This window comes from Sinocyclocheilus anshuiensis, unplaced genomic scaffold (genome assembly GCF_001515605.1).
Source record: "Sinocyclocheilus anshuiensis isolate Anshui unplaced genomic scaffold, SAMN03320099.WGS_v1.1 scaffold822, whole genome shotgun sequence".
In the NCBI taxonomy this organism is placed as follows: domain Eukaryota; kingdom Metazoa; phylum Chordata; class Actinopteri; order Cypriniformes; family Cyprinidae; genus Sinocyclocheilus; species Sinocyclocheilus anshuiensis.
The window spans coordinates 467,151-492,128 of record NW_015539892.1 but is presented as its reverse complement, the minus strand read 5'-3'; the positions used below and the strand labels follow the sequence as shown (position 1 = coordinate 492,128).

General features: G+C 35.7%; 3 protein-coding genes and 1 long non-coding RNA gene across 4 annotated transcripts in view; all 4 read left to right on the top strand.

Annotated features, from left to right (window-relative positions):
* Positions 1–1,614: 1,614 nt before the first annotated feature.
* Positions 1,615–3,773, top strand: LOC107685801 (uncharacterized). The gene is made up of 3 exons (XR_001633986.1): positions 1,615–1,831; positions 2,976–3,020; positions 3,598–3,773. It is a non-coding gene; the product is annotated as an uncharacterized LOC107685801 (long non-coding RNA).
* LOC107685829 (serine/threonine-protein phosphatase 4 regulatory subunit 1-like) lies at positions 3,771–15,873 on the top strand. The gene is made up of 16 exons (XM_016482564.1): positions 3,771–3,779; positions 4,003–4,149; positions 4,410–4,517; positions 6,105–6,170; positions 6,397–6,555; positions 6,773–6,897; positions 7,528–8,009; positions 8,098–8,315; positions 9,093–9,176; positions 9,400–9,585; positions 9,877–10,038; positions 10,587–10,687; positions 10,786–10,906; positions 11,097–11,231; positions 12,916–13,057; positions 14,485–15,873. The coding sequence occupies exons 1-16, from the start codon at positions 3,771–3,773 to the stop codon at positions 14,628–14,630; spliced, it is 2,391 nt and encodes a 796-aa protein (XP_016338050.1). The 3' UTR covers positions 14,631–15,873.
* A 1,331-nt stretch (positions 15,874–17,204) lies between these two features.
* LOC107685843 (40S ribosomal protein S26) lies at positions 17,205–19,535 on the top strand. Its single transcript, XM_016482576.1, has 4 exons — positions 17,205–17,278; positions 18,898–19,075; positions 19,169–19,299; positions 19,436–19,535. Exons 1-4 carry the CDS (start codon positions 17,276–17,278, stop codon positions 19,469–19,471), a joined length of 348 nt encoding a protein of 115 aa, XP_016338062.1. The 5' UTR covers positions 17,205–17,275; the 3' UTR covers positions 19,472–19,535.
* Positions 19,536–22,609: 3,074 nt separating this feature from the next.
* LOC107685842 (60S acidic ribosomal protein P2-like) overlaps positions 22,610–24,978 on the top strand; it is a 4,383-nt gene continuing 2,014 nt past the window's right edge. The window contains exons 1-4 of the mRNA XM_016482575.1: positions 22,610–22,712; positions 23,885–24,008; positions 24,339–24,387; positions 24,495–24,596. Of these exons, the coding sequence (XP_016338061.1) occupies positions 23,886–24,008; positions 24,339–24,387; positions 24,495–24,596 (274 nt within the window). The 5' untranslated portion in view covers positions 22,610–22,712; position 23,885. The remainder of the gene's footprint in view (positions 22,713–23,884; positions 24,009–24,338; positions 24,388–24,494; positions 24,597–24,978) is intronic.

Sequence of the window (24,978 nt, the reverse complement as noted above, 5' to 3'; positions counted from 1 at the left end):
TGTTTGTGTGTGTGTGTGTATATATATATATATATATATATATATGTGTGTGTGTGTGTGTGTCTGTGTGTGTATATATATATATTAAATTGAACATAGGTAATATAGTTTGTCTTATTAAACTTCAAGATGTTAGTTTAAAATTTATATATTTGTGTTTTGTACAAAGGTTTTGACAAAAGTTGAAAATATAAGGTCAAAACTGCATGTATTATAAAACAATCAATATAATATGAAAAAAGGTTTTAGATTAAGCATAAAAAGTCAGACTGTAGGACTACCGGTTGACACACTGCAAAGCTAAAAGCACAGATTTATCATCAATACATGAGTAAATGTAGATAATAGTGAAGATTTGTGCCAGCTATGAAATCCTTACGCAAGATAATTTGATTTGACTAAACTAAACTAACTGATTTATGTGAATATATCCCATGCATCTACTGAACTAAATTTTACTTCTCGAACTCTCTAGACATTTATCATCCACTTATGAATCTGTGGTTAAATACGTCACCAGCCCAGAAATATTACTGTAACGATTAAGAGACCATCAAAGTTTGCACAATAGGTAAAACCACTGGCACACTTTATTGCAAGTTATAGTATGCAATAACACTTATGACAGAGCATAAACATTAAATATGCAACAAAACTGCAATCCACGTCAAGTCATAAAAAGCGAATAGAAATCTTACCCCAAGAAGGCATACTTTCAACTCTCTTAGCGACATGTTGACCTCCAAACTAATGAAAACTTCCCAATCATTCCAAACAGTTTCATAAAGCTGATAAACAACTATTTGTATTTGACGTAAGCTAAAAAGCAACACACACACAGTCTCTCTCTACACACTAGTGTCAGATATCCACTGCTTTAGGACGGCATGAGAACCTGATGTGAAATACTGACATAACGCGTATAGCTTATTATAGTATGAGGATTTAGATGTTATATTAATGATCGATTAGTTGCGATATTAGCTGCTCGCTGATCGCCATCTTGAACTCCGGCTGATGAGTCTAGTTATGGGAAGTCATTGCCGCGAGTCGGTTCTTTCGAACAGTTCGTTTCATTGAACCGTTCAAAAACTGTTAGAGCAAAGTAATTACGTCATCTCGTGGTTCCTAACATACAGCACGCATAAAAATAAAGCCCTATTGGGCATATAAAGGCACATACGGCTGTTTATGCACTTTTCTATTATGTTTTATTATTATCAATAATGTACGTTATTGTAATTTCATGTATTCCAGTTTATGATAATGGATGACTGAGTTTCCAGAACACTTCAGCAACTTTACAGATCAAAATATCTCTCTATTGAGGTGAATATTATATATATATATATATATATATATATATACACACACACACAATGGAACAATGGAAATAAAAGTAAGGACAATGGAAATGGAAAAAAAAGTCACAATCCTGAATTTTTTATTTATTTACATTAAACGGCACGAAATGTCAAAGAGTGGCTCGAGAAAACGCCCGGATCTCAGTCCGATTCGTGAAAGAATCATTCAGTCCGGTTTTGTGAACCGGTTCAACTGAGTCACTAAAAAGATTCCATTCTTTATGAACAATTCATTCACGAATCGGACTAGTCACGTGATCGACATTGTCTTATTTTTTTCTCATCGAGCGTTCGGTTGAGCGATACGATTATTTGCGATATTTTCACGCGTAAAAGTGTTTTGTTTCGATGAGTTTCTGTCTGTTCTTTTAAGTATTTGATATTCATGTAGATGCCGGGATTGAAATAAGAGCAGGAAATCTTTTGAGGAAGTGGAGTGACAGCCCCGCTGTTAATCAAGATGGCAGGTAACGTGCTTTAGTACATTTATTTAAAGCTTTATGAGGCGGTTTAAAGAGAATCGGCTCAGTTATTATTGTTGATTTGATGACGCGTAATGCCTTTTCAATTTTTCTGATGTATTTTAGAAGAAAGGTCATGAGCTTGGTGAAATGTTAAGTGGATTAACACTAGTTGCGAGTTGTGAAGCTAGCAGGACAGACTGGGATATTATAAAAGTACTGTGATAAAGAACTACATCGGCCCAACAGGACAATTTATGTTGTATTAAATACTGTATGATGGAAATTATATAGTACATTTAAGTAAATAATGACGATAACATAGCTGAGCTGACAGGAGTTTGACTGTCAATTTGTTAGCCAGCCTGACGGGGGGCGATTCCGGTTAGCACGTTTGGTTAACTGGTCCCCTTTTAAAATGCATTTCTAATGTGTCATAACTTAAGAACTGTTTGTATGTTGTTGCTCACTACGATATGAAAGGTGTTTGGCAGACATCTTCGCCTAGTAAGCGGGTTATTTGATGTAGTCAAACCTGAGTTGACATTTTAGTGAGATAAAAGTTAACACTACAATACATACCAAGGCTGTGTGTCAAAACCTAGTGAGCAGTCTACCTAAGCAGCACTTGCACTGAAAAAAACAAAAATGCTGTGTAGTAAGGTAGTTTACTAGGAGGCTATGTTGTGAGCCACAGCAGCATGGCTTCAAACTGTCAGATTATCTACTATACACTTGCCGGTGTAGTGCCGAAATTTGCCCCCTGCCAGATTATGCACCCCCTAGTATTGGTAGGTTTAGGAGTAGGTGTGGGGGAGGGGTTAGGATTATGGGTGGGGTTGGGATTAGGCAATCAGGTGAGGGGGTGCATAATCTGGCAGGGGTGCAGAATTCGGCACAACACCGGTGTAGTGCCGAAATTTGCACCCTGCCAAATTATGCACCCCCTAGTATTGGTAGGTTTAGGAGTAGGTGTGGGGGAGGGGTTAGGATTATGGGTGGGGTTGGGATTAGGCAATCAGGGGAGGGGTTAGGATTAGGGGTGGGGTTGGGATTAGGCAATCAGGTGAAGGGGTGCATAATCTGGCAGGGGTGCAGAATTAGGCACAACACCGGGCTCTGATTTTAAATTTATGGTTTGTTTCCCCAGGTCTGTCTTTGTATTTTGAAGATGGTCATGATGATTTGGATGACTGTGAGTATACAGAACTCTTCAGCAACTTTACAAATCAATATCTCTCTATCATTGTGACTGGGTGAATCTGATGAAACCTCTCAAGTACATGCCCAGGTCATGTTTCACTCGGGGAAAAAAAAAAAGTATGGATAGATAGATATTTTTGCTTAATGAAGTCTGTTTTAGGACCATTCATATTTTAATTAAAAATGAGCTTAATTGTCAAGATAATGTCACAACAAAAATATCTCAATGGACCTCAAATATGCAATTTTTAATGTAAAATTTAATATGGACCTACCCATGCTTTTAAGAATTTTCCTCATTATTTTTACACTATATAGTTGAAGTCAGTGTGATCTTTGCTGCCAGAAGCAGCTTGCTTATAATGGAATCCCTTTAACTGTTTATGCTGTAAAGTAAATAATTTCTCATTAAACAAATTCCCTCTACTCCGTGTCACTCTGAATTTCTTTTAATAAGATTCCTAGTTTGAATTTAAAAGATCTCACATTTGATACCACCAGGCTGTACTAACAAACTCGACATTGATTTATACTCGGTCATTAACTGTCCATATGAATCTGTCTTGCAGTTGGATTCGATGACTATGGTTCAGAGTGTGATGGGATTCGGATAACAGCATTCCTGGATGCAGGCCAGGATAATCTCACCCCTCTGGGCCGGCTGGAGAAATATGCTTTCAGTGAAAACGTCTTCAACAGGTGAGATGTAAAGTGTGTGGTCTGCAGTGTAAAACAAGTAACTATGAGACATGTAATGTGAGATGGATTTCAGGATATTTTTTTTCTCTGAAATGCAATGCTCAGTGTTTTCTCAGGAGTAGTATAAGATTTTATGTGCATCTATATAATATATGCACACATACATGCATACAAATGCCTCATTCATTAATTCAAAGACCTGTTATTCAGTGTTTCCTTAACACCAATCGTTCAGACAACCCATTGAGTCGGTTTTGCCTGTCCTTTTCACGTAGGTGCGAAAGACGAGCCAGGCCGCTTTACTGGTGCTACTTGAACAGGGTCTGATGAGTAAGGCAGATATGGAGGGAAAGGTCTGCCCTGTGCTTCTGGAGCTTACTGAACCCAGCAGTGACGATGACTACAAGATCGAAGCAGTTGCGGTGAGTCTTTGTGTTAAAGAGAACGTGCTGCTGATTACTGGAAGTGGAAAATACTCATGGTAAAAATATGTAAACCATGAGTTTTCTTAGGACTGAAAAGATAACTTGTTATATTTCCTGTCGTAACTTCATTCCATTTATGATGGAATGCATATCTGTTTACTGTCTGCATGATACTGTGTTAACTGTTTTAATTGTTTTGTGGGGTTGGGTTGATGGTGTTGATCTTTGGGTTGATGGTGAATAATGTTTTGTTGCAGATCATGTGTAAGCTGGTGACCATGTTGACTAAAGACACGGTGGAGCACCTTTTATTGCTGCGCTTTTGTGAACTCTGCAGTGACGTCAGACTATTTCAAGTCCGCAAGGTAATGATACTCTCAAAACGTTTCATAATTCTTGGATGAGCTTAGAACTGGTTTATGACATGTCAAGTCTTTGTGGAACATCTTCATAGTTGATGTGATGAACTGCGTTGTGTATTAGGGCTGTCAAAATGGCTGAAAGTCTAAATTCGAATTTTGTAATTAAATATGATCAAAATTTGAATTATAATCAAATTTAAAATGCATAATTTCAGTTAGGGTGAAGAAAAGCTTTTGGCTTCTCTCCAGAGGCCACAAGAGAGCGCATCGAGCAAAATATCTGTGGGAAAAAAGTGCAAAATGTTTAAAATAATTTTTATAAACCAATTATAATGAATTAAGTTGCTTAAACAACTATAAACAAAACAGCATCATGTATGTATGCATAGTTTAATACAAAGGGCGGAAACCCAAACACAGAGTACATTTTTCATTAAAAAATATTGAGATGCATTGGGATGGGGGAAAAAACCCCACCATAAACTCTCAATATATGTTTTTTTCAAAGTTAAACTTGCATTAATTTTACATGGCTTTCTAAACATGCGGCTCCTTTGTGCGAGATGCGAGTGCAACTGTGATAGATGTCCCTCTAGAAAATGCGTGTTCTGTGTGAATGGCTTGGTTTCAGTTTTGATGTAAACAAGATCATTGTTGTTGACCGCATTGATGTTCTCTTTTTCCGCAATATTTTGAATGAACAACGCAGCAGCGCCGCATCTAGTGGCTTCAACTGTATAGGTTAAGAAAAGCATTAAAATGCAACAACACTTACAACGTTTTTGCATTCGAATGTGGATATTTATGTGAAATTCGACGAATATTCAAAATTCACATTTTTTTTGACAGCCCTATTGTGTATGTCTGTGTGTGAAATTCATATGCCAAACATACACTAACAATAACCCTGTGCCCAAAAGTAAATCCAAAAATGGCTCAAAAAAGTGAAGTTACTTAAAAAAAATTTTATTTGTTTGCAGATGTCATGTGTTAATTTCACGGAAGCTACATGTATTTGATCAAAAATACAGTAAAAGCAATAATATTGTGAAATAATATGAATATATTTATTTCTGTGATTGCAAAGCTGAATTTTCAGCAGTCTTCAGTGTCACATGATTCTTCAGAAGTCATTCCAATATGCTGATCCTTCAGAAATCATTTTAACTTGCTGACCCAAACTTTTGGACGGTAGTGTATTTCCCTTTTTACAAAAGTGTGGAAATACCAAGTCCATGCATTATCATTATTATATCAGAATCCTGAGACAAATAAGTAACAATCAGAACACAATAGACAGAAATGGCTTCCAAAAACAAGAATCTTGACTCATTGAAGTTCTGTTTTGATACATGCACATATTTGTGGCTGTTTTGTCATTCAAAAAACTGCAGTGATAAAGCTCAGGTGTACTCTGTGTAGAAGACATTGTGAAGAATGTTAATCTACTTTTGCAACTCGTGCTGGGTTGGCAAGAAGCAATGTTGCTTGCATTGCAACAGGCTTCTGTTTACAACATAACAGAAGACTCAATTTGACCTCATTGCAAATGCCTAAACCTTCTATTACACTTTTTTTTCTCACCGTCAGGTTTGTGCTGCAAACTTTGGCGAGTTCTGTTCTATTGTTGGCCAGGAAGCTACAGAGAAACTTCTGGTGAGACCTTCTGCGTTCCTCTTGTGCTTGTATTTATAACAAAACTGCAGTCACAGTGGGTCAGAATTAATGCATCTAATTATTTCTGAGTGCAAGACTCAAAACACTTTAAAAAAAACACTTTAATCTTATGAAGCCTTTAAGTCTGTTTGTGTCTTTGTGCAGATTTTTGTTGACACGACGTGCAAATGTGTTAACCAGCACTCTCTCTTTGTCCTCACCTCAGATGCCAAAGTTTTTCGACCTGTGCTCAGACAGTCTGTGGGGTATTCGGAAAGCCTGTGCCGAGTGCTTCATGGTTGTTTCAAACTGCACTTCTCCGGAGGTGCGGCGTACTAAATTGTCCCCCTTATTCATCAACCTCATTTGTGATCAGTCACGTTGGGTAAGAGCAAAGAAACACACACACACTAACACTGTGTGCTAACATGCCGTGACTCAGCGTGTAATTTCTGTCTTTACTGAAAGTGAATGTGGTTATATGATGCTTAGTATGTGGATGTGGAGTAGGATTTTGGATCAGTGAGATTTCTGACTTTGTTTTTCCACCTGTTTTAGGCAGGAACATCTGCTTATATTCTTCTATCATTTTTCCTTTTCAGGTACGCCAGGCTGCGTTCCAGTCTCTAGGTCGTTTTATCTCCACGTTTGCCAACCCTTCAATCACAGGACTGAATTTCTGTGAGGATGGAACCCTCCACGAGATACTGAAGATCTCCTCAGAGCGGTAAGTGCACATGGTTTCTGTTACTGTTTGTAATCGACTGGTTGTTGTAGTCGTAGTTGGTTATCGATTTTTACTGGAAGCCTTGTATAATTAGGCTTTTTTTTAATAAAGACATTTATGCTTTTATTCAGCAAGGATGCATTAAATTGATTAAAAAATAAAATTAGAATGAATTATAATAATATTTTTTTTTAATAAATGCTGTTGTTTTGGACTTTCTAATCAAAAGAGGATACTGAAAAAAAGATTTCCACCCAAAAAAAAATTAAGCAGCACGTCTGTTTTCAGTATTGATAATAAGAAATGTTTCTTGAACAGAAAATCAGCATATTAGAATGATTGCTGAAGGATCATGTGACACTGAAGACTGGAGTAATGAAGCTAAAAATTCAGCTTTACATCACTGGAATGAATTGCATTTTAAAATATATTGAAATAAAAATGGTAATAATATTTCATAATATTGCCGTTTTACTGTAGTTTTCATCACAAAATGTAGCCTTCTTTCAAAAACATTAAAACAATTTTTTGAACAGTAGTATAGTTCTTTATATTGAATACATTTTTGAAACTCTTTTACACAACAAAATGAATGAATAAATCCTAAATGGAGCTCTTCTGTCTTTGTAGCCACAGACACAAAGTGACCACCAGCAACTCCAGTAACAGCCGCAATTCCTTCATTGATGGTTCTCCAGACAGTCTCATTCAGCCCCGTTCAGTGCAGCTACAATCCACTTCAGATCTGACGGGTCCACCATCACATCGTCCAGAAGGCAATTCCTCTACCCAGCCCAAAGAAGATGGCACCAGCCTGGGCCAACCTAAACACTCAGCCCCTTTTTCCCGCCAGCAGATGGACGACTGCACAGTTTTCAACTCCTTCAACTTCTGGAGATCCCCACTACCTGACATCACCCAAGACCTGCAGCTACTACAAGAAGAGGAAAGAGATGAGGTGATAGAGAAAGAAGATGAGACCATGAGGGACACCGAAGGTGAGGGGAAGGAAGACGTGCCAAGTTTAGATGCACAAGGCCCAGCCACCAGCTCCCAGATCCAGAAGGTTTTGGACTGTCTTCAGCCCCACCTGGATGATCCTGATGTGCAAGGTGATTTGCAAAAAGAGCACATAGTTCTTTTGCCTTTTTCCACATATGGACATAGTTATTCATTTTCCTGTGTGCTTTCCTCTCGCAGCTCAAGTGAAAGTGTTGTCCGCTGCGCTGAAAGCTGCCCAACTAGAGAGTCAGAGAGAAGATGCGGATGAGTCTGTGTCAGAGAGTAACGGTTCCACAGGCTCTCCGACATCTGATGAGCTCAGTGCCATGAGTGAACTCTCACTGACGGACGCACAGATCTCAGACTCACCCTCCAGTTCACCAGTGCTGGTAGACGACTCTGAACACAGCAGTGAGGTGAGAGGACGACTTTGTAGTTACTAAATGTCAAAGAATGTTTTTTGTCTCTGAGGAAAAAGTAATTTCAGCAATTTAACAATTATAGCATTTAAAAGAAATGATCTTATTTTTTTTTTTTAATGTTTAAAATATGAAATTTAATTAAGGTTATAATACTTTAAATGTTTACAAATATTTATATTATTATTAATATTAATTACTGTCAGTACATGTAATTAAATTGATTAAAAGATTTTCTTTTCATAGCCCTAATAATAATAATAAAATTATATATTATTTATTATAATATTTTAAATATTTGATCACATATTTTAAATGTAAAAAAATTTGTTATTACATTCAATTTAATAATAATTTAACATTTGTTAAATTATAATATGTATTAGATCTTTTTTTTAAATGTTAAGATTATAGTTTATATTTCATTGGTATTAATATAATGTTTTATTATTATTATTATTATCAATAAATATTTAATCAAATTAATTGCATAGCAGTATTTGCTGAGAAAAGCCCCCAAGTGAAGAATCTATATTATTGTGCAAAAATACCAATATTCCATGTAGTGTGTCAATTAATATGAGGTCATAACAACAATAATGTTGTTTTAAATGTTTTTTTTTACGCTGATGCAATTGTTTGACATGTCATGGCAACTCCCCATCTGCATTTTTATGTAAATCTGTTTATGCAAATGTAATTCGAAGGAAGTTCTGCCACAGTAACTCTACAGTAGAGAGTTCATTATACATGCATTTGTGTGTGTGCACACAGGAGTCAGACCTAATAGAAAATGTGGAAGAGGACAAAGATTCAGACACAGCTAAAACATGTGATGAGGGGAAATCTAAAGTACAGGTAATTTATGTAAAATACAAGCAACTTATGAAACCGTATCTAAAAAAAAAAAAAGAATTCTTGCATGTTTTAACAAATAAAAATCTACTAGCTTTCAAATAGATTTCCACAGCATTCATGACATAAGCATATCAAATGTATAAATAATCTCCTTTTTACAAATAAACGGACTAAGTCTGCTTGATCAGACTAGTTCCCTAACAGTCATTCTTTGTTGTCTCAGAATGTAATTCCACAGCAGCTGCTGGATCAGTATCTGTCCATGACAGACCCCGCTCGAGCTCAGACCGTAGACACTGAGATCGCTAAACACTGTGCATTCAGCTTGCCAGGTGTCGTCCTAACACTGGGCAGACAGAACTGGCACTGCCTCAAAGACACATATGAGACCCTTGCTACAGACGTACAGGTAAAACTTCCTCTTAATCTGTATTGCTGATGTATATACACACACACATATACACACACACACACACACACACATATACACACACACACACACACACACATATATATGTGTGTGTTTCATTATTATTATTATTATTATTATTATTAATTAAACAATATTTTCTCCGTACCATAATATTATAGATTATTATTGTTTGTCTTTATTTTGTAAATAAATACAAAATTTAAAAAAGAGGAATAGACACAGTAGCTTCAGTAGTTATCAAATGAAATACTATTGAATATGTTACAGTGGAAGGTGCGGCGGACGCTGGCGTTCTCTATCCACGAATTGGCAGTGATTCTGGGGGATCAGCTGACTGCAGCTGACCTGGTGCCCATATTTAACTGCTTCCTTAAAGACCTCGATGAGGTGCGGATAGGAGTCCTCAAACACTTGTATGATTTCTTAAAGGTGAGAAAATGAAATTTCCTCAACTCAGAAGACAGAATATTCGAGCATTTTATACCAAGAGCTTTGAAAATGAATTGCTTATACTGAAAACAAAAATGTTTAAGAATTATAATTTCAGACAGTTTGTATATTCCTTTTTTTTCTACCATATGTTTAAATAGGGATTTTTGTTATGATATGCTAATTTGTTTAGTAGTTTTTATGTACTAGTTTATATTAATATATTGAATTTGCTTTTATTTTTCATTTAAGTTTGTTTTTAAGTAATTTTATGTGCTTTTGTCATTTTTATTAGTTTTTCTTTTTTAATAATATATATCTTTTATTTTTCAGTTTTAGTCATTTTAGCACTTTCAGCTTAAGCTTATTTCAGCTAGTTGCCAAGGCAACATTTCTCATTTTCGTTTTAATTCTTCATCTAATATTTATATTTTGTTTTATTTCAGCTCTATTTCAATTACCGAAAACTATTTTTAATAGATTTAGATTTAGTTAACAATGGCCCCAACAACACTGGCCCTAACAGATCTTTCTGTCGTCTTTTGTAGCTTCTTCATGCCGATAAGCGTCGGGAATATCTGTATCAGCTGCAGGAGTTCATGGTGACGGACAACAGCAGAAATTGGAGATTCCGATATGAGCTAGCTGAGTATGTGCTACTTTGTTACATGCTTCATCGACAAAGCGCCTTTTGTAGTTCTCAAGTGTGATCTCACTCTTGTGGCATTTGTCTGTCTGTGTATTTAGGCAGCTCATCCTGATCATTGAGTTGTACAGCCACAACGATGTCTATGACTACCTCAGACAGATCGCACTTAACCTTTGCTCTGACAAAGTGTCTGAAGTGCGGTGGATCTCCTATAAACTGGTGAATCATGTGCCCTTCAGCTTGTCAAAAATAGCAGCAACATTGCCTTTCACTAGCTGTATTGTTTACGTTTGTGTTCTGCTTTTAGTAACTCCACTGGACTGTTTTCAGCCTCAGCTTATAATACAGGTTTCCATTACCATCCACACTTGTATTTAGTGCTGACATTTTATCTTGTGAATGTGTGTAGGTGGTGGAGATCCTGCAGAAATTATATGCCTGTGAAGCTCATGATCTGGGTCTGAATTTCATTAATGAGCTGATTATGAGATTCTGCCACTGTTCCAAATGGGTCGGACGTCAGGCATTTGCATTCATTTGTCAGGTAATATTTACATAAGATTTTTACAGTAGCTAGGGCTGGGCGATATAGCTAAAAAATGTATCAATGATATAATATACACATACTGGTAAAAAATGTATAGTCTGAATGCACTGTAAGTCGCTTCGCATAAAAGCATCTGCTAAATGCATAAATTACTAAAATTATTATAATATTTCATATCGTTCGGTATCGATAATTATTGACATTTTTTATAACCTTTTTTAATACAAAAAGCAATAGAAAAAATGTTTTAATTTAACCACTGTATTTTTAAATTAACCCAATTTATTGAGACAAACAACAAATATTTTTGTTTTAACAATCAAACACAAAATAAAAATTAAACAAATATCTCATTTCTAATGTTTTATATGCAGATTAAATATGTCTTAAGGAAACTTTTGTCTTCGTCTCCCGAGGCCGCAGGAGGGCGCAATGAGCAAAATAATGCAGCGCATTTAAATTGTCAACGCAAGGAAGTAACTCTATTACAAAAACGTGCATTACGTCTAAATTAACTCATAAAAATCAAATATAATTTCGGAAATTGCATAAACGATTATGAACAAAACAGCATCATGTATTTATGCATTGCTTAATCCAAAGAACCGAAGCGCCATTCACACAGATTGCATTTAAAAACATATGAGACGCAGTGAAAAGGAATAAACCTCCAAAAATTTGTGACGTGTTTTCTAAACGTTTAAACTGTTTTAACATTGCATGGCTTTCTATACCTCTCTTGTGTGAGATGCGAGTGCAGCAGTCATATTTGTCCGACTAAAAAATGCGCTGAATATGTGTTCTGTGTGAATGGCTTGGTTTCGGTTTTAACCTAATCAAGATCTTCTCTGCATTGAGCTTCTATATTTCTCTAATATTTTGAATGAATAATGCAGCAGCGGCACGTCTCGTGGGCTAGACTAACAAAACATTAAAATGCAACAACGTACGTCACTAACATCATCACCGCAACTCGCGCGCCACTGATGACGCTTCCTGACGCACACCTAACATTCAGATGCAAATGTTTATTTTAAATTCGACTAATATTCATTCTTTATTCACAATCTGCTCATCACAGGCAGGCACAGCACTCAATTCAGCATGAGTTCGTGTTTGTGTGTGCTGTCTGCGTCACTCATAGCACATGCCTATATCGTGCGCTATATCGAACATTTTTTCTATCGTTATTGAAGAAGGTGTACCGTCGATAAATATCGATACCATTTTATCGCCCAGGCCTAGTAGTCACACCATCTTTACATTATTTGATTTAGCACAGAAGTTTTTTTTTCACTTCTCATTCATAATCTTATATTTTTGGTGCTGTTAGTTTCAAGTTTCAATAAATATTTTGCACAGAGTAGCCTAGTACAGTAGTTTTTTCGAGACATTATGGGATGGATAATTCTGAAATTGATGATACCAGAATAATCTGGTAATAGACTGGTGAGCAAATAACCAATTAGGTCAAAACTCATGGCCATTTCTTGGTTATTTTATTTTATTTATATCTTTTTTTTAATGTATAACTTTTTTGTTGTTGTTTTTAGTTATTTTGAGTGCGTTATGCAAAATTTTCAAAAGCCCACTAGCTGAGCAAGAATGTTAAAGCTATCATGATATATCTAACAATGTGTGAGAGACTAGTGATTAATTAATTTCTTATGTTTCCACATAGGCCATTGTGGAGGAGGACTGTATGCCCATGGACCAGTTTGCACAGCACCTTCTACCCAGTCTGCTCAGCCTCTCATCCGATCCTGTACCCAACGTACGTGTGCTGGTGGCCAAGGCGTTACGGCAGAGCGTGTTGGAAAAACGTAAGACACACTAACACAAAACATAACATAAACATGTTAGAGGATGCATGCATTACAGGATGTTGACGCAGACTCATGCCTCCATCATTAGGCCCTCCAAGGGCTTAAATTAAATTAATGGACAAAAATATTTATGAGTAATATCCTGCGCAGAGTGCATAGTTATTTTTGTCCAGTGAAATGCTTTCTAGAATGATGTCCAAAGTGCAAGCTGTCAAGTAAAGGCCATTGGCTATTTTTTGTGTGTGTGTTTTGTTTTTTATTGTTTAGATATTTCATATTGTTTGTTTTATTTAGTTTAGTTTTATTTATTTTACTTATTTAGTTTTGTTTTTATTGTTGTTTCTTCTATTTTATTCTTTTTATTTTTACGTTGTTTTATTTTTTGTTCAGTTTTTAGTTTTTTTTTTTTTATTATTTTATTTAATATTGTTTATATAATTATTAAAAAAAAATTTTTTTTTACTTTATTTGAAGTTTATGTGAATTTTTTTGTAGGCTAGCGACCATTTAACTTAACTTTAAACATAAACTGTCACTGTTAGTAGCACAAAAAATAAATTGCTTTTCTAAATATGAAGAGTTCATTTGCAAAAACCGATAAACGCCACTTTAAAAAAAAAAGAGCTGATTGCCGTGCATTATTCTCCACATATAGCGCAATCTGAACCCTAAACACGTTTTGTCAAAAAAGCTGGTTTTGTCCACTTAAAAGGCATCGCGTTTTACTGCAGAAGCCAACACGCGCCCTTGTTGTTTTTGAACAGATGCCGATAAGTCCATTTTAGCGAATCAGCGCGCTGTATTCAGGTCAGGTGACAAGGCTACTTTCACTTTGAAAAGACGTGCTAGCTGAGAGGAGTTTCGTCAAAGCTGACTAAAAGTGATCGAGGATGGATAATTTCGACAAACTTGATGAACCTGTGATGTCTTCTTCAGGGCGAAAAAGGAAAATAAAAGCTGAAACGTTTTCACGGAGCCTTGCGAAAGCAGCGCGTTACAATGGTGAGGGAAAAGCTCCGTGTATTGCGTGTAATCACATCCACACAGTTTATGATCACAACAACAACAACAACGTTTGTCAGGCATCTACATTGTCATCTGAGGAGATTACAAAGATTAAACGAGTGTTTTTTTAAACTCTAAAACATGAAATGTGGAGTTATCTGCTTTTGCCAAAAAACGACTGTTGGAGTTATCTGCTTTTGCTATAAAACACACTTTTAATATGTAAAAAAAACATACTTTCAATGAACTTTAATTTTGTAAATTACCCGTATTTAAGTTATTATTACATAATCAAAACAACCCAACTGCAGAAAAAAAATTAAAATGGAGTTATCGGTTTTTGCAAATGAACTCTTCATATGTATTTAGTGTAAGTGTCACCGCTGTTCTGATCACTTATGTCTGTGCTCTGATCTCAGCGTACTTCAAGGACCCAGGCAGCGCTTACTCAGATGAGCTGGAAGAGGCTCTGTCTGAGCTGAGGATGGACAAGGACAGGGACGTGCGGTTCTTCTCCACACTGGATCCCAACAGAAATGTCATGGACACATCAGCGCTAATTTAGCACCGTGTACTACCCGCACACATGAACAAGCACCAGCAGGAACAACACTAAACGGATTCACAGGCAAGTGTTTACAAATAGGAACTACTGACCAAGACCTTCACACACGCAGTGTATCCTTGTCCTCTCCTAATACGCTCCATATTTGACAGTGCATGCATATATTATGCATTTATACACAAAACAGGCCTCATTTATAAAACGTTTCTACTGATATGTAGCTAAATCTAAAATTGGATCCTTAAAATATGCAAATGTATGCGTATTTATGGTAGTACGACTAATACAGCCTTGCAAAATAATTTTCCACAGTGGTTTTCACCATTTAGATGATAAAATTGTGAGATTGCGTTGTCAAGCAATTAAAAATGAATGCAAAACAATACTTTTTACACATGAGGACTGCTCACTCAGCCTCTCACTTACACAGCCTCACTTTAACCACCCAAACACACACACACTCACACCTTCAAACACAGAACAACCATCTCACCTCTCTGAATGGTGCAAGATTTTATTTGCACCTTTGCGGCAGCAGAAAGTATTTGGAGACACAAGACGCATCTCAAAAGCGGATTGTGTCGTTTCTCCTCATCAGACGGTTCAGATGCTACCAGCTGCCCCTCCAAAGCTAACTGTACATTTGTAAGACTTCTTTTTTTTTCTCCATTTAATTTTCTTGTGGATTTCTTAAAACAAAAAGGACTAAGAAGACATAAGCAGACTGACACAGTGAAGTGCTACTAACTCAGGGAGACCTGATATTCAGATTTTTTAAAGCTGCAATGACGCAAAATGGTATCGAGCCGAGCCCAAGTGATGCTGCAGAACTGTTGCTGCATTTACCAACCTCCTGTTTACCTGACCCTCAGGATCCACCCAGATTGTTGTGGGAAACGGGGTTTAGAAACAGCAAATGAGCACATTTTTGCAGCTCAGGAGCCGAAAACCTCCCTCTATTTTTGCTCAATCCTTTTGTAGCTCACAATTTGCTATTGTCTTTCAATACTGACATTTTAATGTACACGTTTTTTCTGCGTGTTTTGAGTGTGATCCAGTCGTACGTAAACGCAACCTCCTCGTCTTCCCTGATTGGTGGAGAGCGGTTTTATTTCTCAACGTTTTATAAATAAAAGGGGCCAGTATTTTAGAGAGCTGTCAGGAGTTGCTTTCCAGGCAACCTTTACAGTCACTTGATGACATATAGACACTGGACAACCAAAATTGTCAGACTTAAAAAAAATTTTTTATAAAATCTCGATTGGTTAATTCTGTGCTAAGAGAGCGCTGCTTGGTTGTCTGTGGAAAACACCAAAGCAAGCACACTGTTTAGTCGGATTTGCACTAGTTAATCAAAGCACACCATGATTCCTCTCATTCTGACAATTCCCAAATTTGCTTTAAAGTAAATAAGCTATTTTGTTCTTGAAGTTGATATAATGGTCCATCCATTTTTAAAAGCATGGTTGTGCTGCTCTTGGCATCGGTTAACTCGCGTCTAGCTGCTGATCAGTTATTAGCATGTCTGTTTTTATGGTTTATGTATTTAAATTAGGAGGACCGGACCCAAATCAGCACATAAGGGCAAACTTTGCCAAGAGCACTTTACTATTCATTAAGGGTTCAGTGGAAAGAAGATTGCAGGTCCTTGTTTTATACAGTATATATAATAATAAATAAATGAATGTGATGAACCGGATGAATCATGATAAATCAGTGGTTCAGATTTTTTTTAATAAGGCAACTTTCTTGACCAAACTCAAGTGGTGCTCGAATCTGGTGCATTTATTCTCACAGATGTGAACATGGAATGTTTATGGATTGTGTATATGGAATTGTTAAAAAAAAATAGGTTTAGTTTAGCTCTCGAATACAGCCTGAGATCAAATTGATATGTGATTTTATTGATGATATCTACAGGAGTCATTGCCAGTCTTTTTTATGTAGCGATATTTGGTTTGGAATTGTAAGAGGGAAGTTGTTTTGCTTGTGTTCCCATGTGTGTTTGTGTGTCTGCATGCATCTGTGTGTGACTGTGTGTCCTTTCCGTTTCATTGCTTCTTTTTTCCCATATGGACCATGTTGAAAGTTTTTGTTAGATTATATTTTCCCCAATAAATTCTCCTGTGTGATTTACTGAGGCACTGACATCACTGATATGTCAACTAAACCACTTCATCTGTCTGCATATGTTCTGATCCACTAGTTTTCTTGTAATGTTACAATATTAAGATACAAGCATCTGATTTGATTCTTTTGCCCCCTTTTATTCTTTTCAGAGTATCATGTTCAAAGATTTTATATCCTAACCTTTCAGGTTACAACCTTTATAATTTTCTGTGCATCTCTTTTAAATACATTGTATGTATTATTTTTAGTATTCATTCATTAAAATAATATGAATTTGAAATCATTTCTCAGTTGTGCCTTTTATTCTGAAGACAATTTAGCCAGGAATTACTAAATCAAGTGATTCTTGAGCACCTTACATATGTTTGTAATATTTGAAGTGCAGCTAACAGTGCTATAGATTTTGTGCAAATATATATATAATTTTATTTTTCGATGGACTTTTGTTGTGTAGCGGAGATAGATTTCACTTCCGGTTCGCCTTTTCCGGTCCTCTTTCCTGCCTCCCGTTCAAGATGGTGAGTCTCTAGCCTTAGCGATTGATTCGTGAATATGTTTTAGTATATGAAATCTCCTTTTATATACTAAAGAAAACTGCGCGATCACTTAGTTTAGTTAGTAACGTATTTGATTGTATTAGATGTGGGCACTCTATAGGATTGTTAGTTTTAGTAAAGCGTTTGTGAAGATGGCTAGCATGTGCTGCCTCTGCTGTAGCACGCGGCATGGACGGGCCTGCTACTCTGTGTTTATGAAGTCAAATACTTCTCTTTAATGCTTATTATCGCCATTAGTTATTCAACGTACCGATGCAGGATGTGGTATAGTCGTTATTTAGCGTATATATCAAGACCCTCAGCCTGTCATAGTGCTTGAGTGTCAACTGAGCTGACGTGAAGATTGATGCATCTAACTGCTTTCTAGTAACGTTATCATATACAATTAATAGTTGATCGACACGTTGCTAATCTTAGTAAATTGCCATTTATTTTGATTGGTGCAAAAAAAAAAGTCTCTTTGGAAATATTAAGATCTGTATGTGGTTCCCATAGTATTGGAACACCTGGACGTGTCTGGAAATCCCAATTTTCGAATTTCCAAAAATAATCTACCTAAAGAAAGAAAGAAGAAGGTAATATGATGTCTTTAAGTGGTTCCCATCCTTGAAGTATAGTTTTTGGACCTTTTAAAATGGTCGTTTCCTGGTTATTATTATTATTAATCCTTTCAAATTTCCCAAAACTATTTAGAACAGTAAAATGACCATTTAAATTGAAAGTTGTTCCCATGGTAATGGAAATTCTGGAAATATAATTTTTGGAAATGTATAATTCTCATTATTATGGGAGCCCCATATAGATTTTTAATTTTATAATTTTTGGATTTTACAGTTGTGATTTCCTTATTTCCATAACTTCCATTACTATGCGAACTGCATACAGAGCTAAAATTGTATTTTTAACATTTAATTAATTTTTACATTTTGGAAAAATGTAATTTTCTGATTAAATTTAAAGGGGTCATATGATGCTTTTTTAAAGATCTTCTGTTGTAAGTAATCTTAAAGATTCCTAAATGCATCTACTTTCTGAAGGCCAAATAAAGTGCTTTTGCTTTCGCCTAGAAACACACAGCGTCTCCCTGACATGGCTGCTTCAACAACACTAACTGCGGTTACTGAAACCACGCCTTCTTTCTTTGCGTGAACATTTGGGTGGCATTATGCAAATATTTCCACATAGTGAGGTAGATATGTGGGGGCGTGTTAGAACGAGCCGTTTTAGGGGGGCGTGGCAGAGTCTTAACTTTGATAAAGAATATCTCTTTGGTTTTGAGACTTTGGTCTTTGCAACTTCAGGGATCTTATCTATGCACAATCAGCTTGTAACACTCCAAAGAGAAAGGAAAACTTGAAATCGCATCATATGACCCCTTTAAAGTAATAACAATCTTAATTTTAGCATATGCAAGAAATGGCTCTCCTGGAGTAGAATTTGTATAAAAACTAAATTAAAATTATTAAATTACTCACGAACAACTGGAAAATGAATGGAAAAATGTTTGGTCAGAAGGTGTAGGATGTTAAATTATGATCTATACTCTTAATTATTAAAGTATTTCCATTTTTACATGACAGACTAAGAAGAGAAGGAACAACGGACGTGCAAAGAAGGGCCGGGGTCATGTCCAGCCCATCCGCTGCACCAACTGTGCCCGCTGTGTTCCCAAGGACAAGGCCATCAAGAAGTTTGTCATCAGGAACATTGTGGAAGCCGCCGCTGTGAGGGACATCTCAGAAGCTAGTGTGTTTGACTGTAAGTGACTGCTTTAACTACCAAAACATTGTCAAAGTTTTATTGTGCGCTCTTCCATATAATTTTTTATTCCTTCTCACTCCTCCTATGTAGCGTACGTATTGCCCAAGCTGTACGTGAAGCTGCATTACTGTGTTAGCTGTGCCATCCACAGCAAGGTGGTGCGAAACAGATCCCGGGAGGCCCACAAGGATCGAACACCACCTCCCCGATTCAGGCCTAGTGTAAGTACACTGAAATTCTGTTGCAGGCTAATCTATAATAATTAGTAGGGTTACAGTGCATGCATTGTATTTTGTTGTTACTTGGTGTTTATTTGCATCTCAGCATTTTCTTTTGTCTGTTTTTTTTCCTGCACAGGGTGCTGCACCCAGAGCTCCTGCAAAGCCCATGTGAAGCAAATTAACGGTCACATTCTGTGCATTTTATGCAGGAAAATAAAAAAAATATCTAAAACAGGTCCTGGTGTTTCATTGTTTTGATTGTTACTGCATGATGGTTTGAGTGTATTTGTTACTGCTCTGTAGTTTGAGTTTGGAGCTCTGTCAAGTTTAATTCTAAATCCTTCATTTTTCATCTTATCAAACTTAATTTCTGTTGTTATTATAATAGGTGAAAATATCCCCAATATTATTTTACATCAACTTTTTTTTGAGCTTGGTCATAATATTAAATTAATTAATATTAGCAGTCAGTGTTGTTTTATATATTTTTCATAGCACTTAAAATAATAATAAATATATTAAAATATTGTTTCTCAAATAAATACAACTCAAAGGAATAATAGGGTTCTTTTAATACAGTTAACATTTCGCCTGTATGAATTATAGCAGAAGTGTTTAGTAATAGCTACATTATATGAAATAAATCTGAAAAAAAAAAAGCTGAGGATTTAAGATACTTCAATAAAATAACATTCATATTTTAAATCATTTTAAATAAGTTCATATGATGAATAAATATCCTTCTTGCTAGTTTAAAGCAATTATAAGTACAGGACAGACTATGCATAAGGAAACACTATTATTATAAGCTCAGATGTACAAAGGTCAGGTTTTGTACAACTGCACCTCTAACCTTGTTAGTGCAGTCAGGCACAGTATCTCATAATCTGAAGATTGTGACTTCAAGATTGGCTTGTCTGCATATATCAGATAATATACCCATATATTATATAAATATTTACATGCACACTTGTTAGTGCATTTACTTGCATCCAAACAGCTATGGCCACTCTTAGACAGAAAGGTGGCAGTTATGAAAGTCTAATATCTGTAAATGGGTTCATTAAATCAATTAGATTGTCCCAAATACAAAATAAATAGTTAAAATAAGTAAAGAAATTACAGAATAAGATTACATTTTTATTATGAAAGAATATTTAAAAGAAATGGTACAGCAATGTTTTTATCAGCATCGGGTAGCACTGTACTTATTTACCATCTGTTACTGTAGGATTTTGAAAAGTGCTGAGTATCACTAAGTCCCAGTGATCTCCTTAGTGAGGTGTGAGTTCATTAATCAGTCAGACACGCACAGCAGCCTTGACCGGAACAATGGAAATAAACCAACTCAATTAAAATGGCTACAGTTAATTAATTAGTTATATTGAAATCATTTAAATAAGGCATCCTTGTAAACCTCAGGTATTAAAAAGAGACTGAAAACTAATTAAGCCGCTGCCAATTTCAATTCTTCAGGCTTTATTTGCCAGGCAAGGCCAAAAAAAGAGGACGCACCGAGAAGAGGCCTGCCTCTACAAGTTGGAAACTTCATTACAAAAGCAATTTTCAAAGGCCTGACTTTTAGAGAGCATTACGCAGGATGGCAGAAGGTGACGGAGCTGTGGAGGAGCGGGAGATAGAGACACAGGAGATAAACAGTGATGAGGAAGCCCTCCTCCATTTTGGCAAATACAGCGAGGCTCGGGCCGCAGTGCCATGGGAGCAACGCACATTCAAAGAAAAGGTGCTCTACCACGTGGATCGGATCTTCCTGAGTTTTCTTGCACTCTTTTTGCTGGTACTCTTAGGAGATTTCCTGTATAAGATCTGGTATGTGACCAGCTGGAGGAAAACCCTGGAGTCTATTCTGGAAGTTGTGTCGTACCTCTTTACACAAGAGAAGGATGAAGAGCTAATAGAATTGTAACGTAGACGTTTCTGAAATACACATCTGTTTTCCTTGATCGCCTTCTACATCAAGATGGAACTGAAACTGAATCTAATTCTAGGACCCTTTCAATAAAGTATAAAAGGTTGTGTTGATTACCTGTACAATTGTGAAATCTGTTTGATAACCTGAGTCAGTGTTTGTGATTGCTGTGTTTGACATTTTGAGGTTTTGTTCCTGTGAATAAAAAGCTTCTAGATCTATTCATGTTGTATTCTTTTAATGTGGTTATGTCAGGAGCTGCTTGTTTTACTTTAAGTATAGCTGCTGTTCTAATATTTGGCTATGATGTGTCATGAATTACCTTTACAAGTTCAAGAAAGGGTTCTTTACAGCAGAATGTGGAAGATATGTCATGTCTCATTCCTTTGATTCTCACCTGTACTAATAAAAGAAAAAGTAGAGATGAGACAATTAATTAAACATTAAAAAGCATCAAGGTCAGAATGGGGTTAAGAGGGTTAAGGCCATTAAATGGCATCAAAAGTGACAAAAGGCCAAATAATAGAAATGACTTTTTTACTACTACCTTTCAGCTACCTTTTTAGTTTCATACTGTCATTTTAGAAGATTTAGCTGTTCATATTTTAAAGTGTCTATTCACTATATGAGGTGCTGCTGTTGAATGTGTAGCTGTTAGCTAAATAAATTTAGACTTAAAACGTTATAATTTGAAATAGTTAACAAACCACAACTGTTAAGAAAATTTAAATTGAATTTTATGTATTAAATAACCAAGTTTGACAAATTGATGGCATTGGGTATTTAATTGTTTTTATTATTTTTTTTAAAGGAAAACGCTAGGGGTAAAAATTCCCTCAAATCAACATATTGCCTAAAGTCTAATTCCCGATACTGATTCACACTACCATGGCTGTCACTATTTTTTTTTTTTTTTTACTCAAAGAATAATAACATACAATATTTTATCAAGAAACTAAATTCTAAAAGAAGAAAAGGAAAATAATAATAATAAAAAAAGATAGAAAGACACATTTCAATAAATAAAAGTTGCCAGGGGGAGGTAAGTATTACAATACAAGATATACATACAAACACGTATAGGCTACATATATATATATATATAAATCAAATAAATATAAAGTGCACAAGCTTTCAAAGTTCTTACAGCTTTCTTCGTCAAAGTGTCTCTGATGTTGTCAATATATATACATATTTCAGTCAACAAAACCATAAACTTGGATTTCTTATTGGTAAATTTACACTTATGAATGTGAAATTTGGTCAACAGTAAATCACGGCTGTCACACTCACAGCGTTGACAGAACGCCATGAACGAGGAAAAAATTGTAGCCAATCAACGTTTGCTATTTTGACAGGGCGCATCATGCAGCCAATCAGATCATCGCATACTGCGACGTTCTTCCGCTATTTCCCTCCACTCGTCCTCTCTTTTCTGGAAATTGCAGCGTGACCGACGTTTCGTGTCTTTCGCAGACTTAAAGTATGTTCTTATTGACATTTTACCACTAAATCTGGCTTTGACGTGTCGTTTATATGTTAAAATGGTCAAAGTATGTTTAGGTAGTATTTGTGATTAAAACGCAGCTGTATTTCCCCTTCTGTAAGCACATGCAATGTGATATAGCCATACTCCATTTTGTTTCCTTGGGTTTCGGAATAGAAATATGGCAGAAAGTAATTATAATTAATAACACAATATGTCGTGAAGGGCTGAAAAATGTGCTGTTTATTTGATTTATATTTTAAAATGTAAATGTCTCTAACTCTAAACAAAGCATGAATAACACGCTTGATAAACCCTGTCAGCTGCTTGATGTGAAGTTCAGTCCGGACTTGGAGGGTTACATTCAATCTCTTCTATAATTTATTATTTCAATCGATATCTTAGGTTAATGCGTACAAGTGCTGTTTCAGAACTTTTAGGACAACAAGGAGCATCCGCGTGTCCTAATGGTTTGTGTTTAATTTAATTCAATTTGCATGCTCAACAGTGCAGAATGCAAACACAGTAGAAACAAGAGCAACACAGCATAAGCTCTGGTTCCTTCACTTATTTATGCCTTGTGTTTTCTCAGCTGTTGACAGAAACACTGTTCAGAGATCTCTCACAATTCCAGCCACTATTCACGATTTTTTTTTTTTTTTTTTGTAATTTAATACCATTTTCCAAAAATATAGTATTCTTAGTGAGACCAATTTAGACAGTCTTGAGTTTTTTCTCCTATTGGAGCTGCTTTTGATATATACTGAACAAAATTATAAACGCAACACTTTTGTTTTTGAAAGGAGAAGTGCTCACTAACACAGATTTAGACAGATTTGTGAACAATATTTGAGAGAAATAGGCCTTTTGTCTACATAGAAAAAGTCTTAGATCTTTGAGTTCAGCTCATGAAAAATGGGGGCAAAAACAAAAGTGTTGCGTTTATAATTTTGTTCAGTGTATATTAAAATATTAAATGAAATGTTATTACATTATAATTTAATATTATAAATTAACATTTTAAACATGTTTTAACGTACATAAAAATATTTAATAAATTTTTTTGTCAATATTTTTATATATTTGGTCAAAATTATTCTTTAGATCATATGAATAGAAGATGACTGTAAACAAACCCATTAATCAGTTGTAATATTTGTAACTTCTAGAATGCGTTACGTGGCCGCTTACCTGTTGGCTGTTCTGGGGGGCAACAACAACCCATCCGCCAAAGACATCAAGAACATCCTGGGGAGTGTTGGAATCGAGGCTGATGATGAGCGTCTTAACAAGGTGGATCCTGGTTCGAATAAACCTGTTTTTAAATCTTCATCTCAATTTAAATGATTTTTGTTAAACAGTTGTTTTAAAGTTAAACATCTTAACATTTATGTTTAATTGGTTTTCTGCCTTACAACCATTTACCATATTTAATAAATCTCTTGGGTATATTCTATTAATATTATTAGTTATTATAAGGAATGCAGTATAGTTCTGATGGTTTTGCACATGCAACTCTGTTGCCCTTGTTTCCTTGTTCTTAATCAGTAAGATGGATGCTCACATAATGCAGCTAATTTCCCCAAATGAGTCAATCTCGCTGTTTTTGTTGTTACTCAATAGGTCATCAGTGAACTGAATGGCAAAGACATCAATGAAGTCATGAATGCCGGTAAGGCTGCATTGCCTTTACAGTTTGACCTACATAATATTAAAATCATGTGAGCTACGAGTTCTTCATAAGTCTCACTCTGTTGTTTTACTTTTGTTTTCCCACAGGTCTCTCTAAGTTGGCCTCCGTTCCAGCGGGTGGTGCAGTGGCGGTCTCTGCCGCTGCCACTGGTGGAGGTGGGGCCGCTCCTGCTGGGGAAGCACCTGCAGGTGGGTAGTTTAATTAACCTGCTACCAAGGTTGTTATAGAAAACTGAAACAAATCAAAAAACCAAATCAAACCAAAAAAACTAAAAATGTCTAATTTTCATTTAGCTTAACTTGATGTACTAAAATAACTAAGCTAAAACTGAAAAACAAAAAAAACTATGTAGACATTAAAAAAAAAAAAGACAAATACACATCAAAATGAATAAAATTTAGAGAAACATTGAAAATATAAAAATAAAAACTAATAAAACTATAATAGTATTAATGATAAAAAATAGCACTGCCTCATTCCATTTAATTCCAATTTGATGACATACGTTCTACTGAAAAATATATATTTTTTAAAGGGGTCATATGATGTTGCTAAAAAGAAAATTATTTT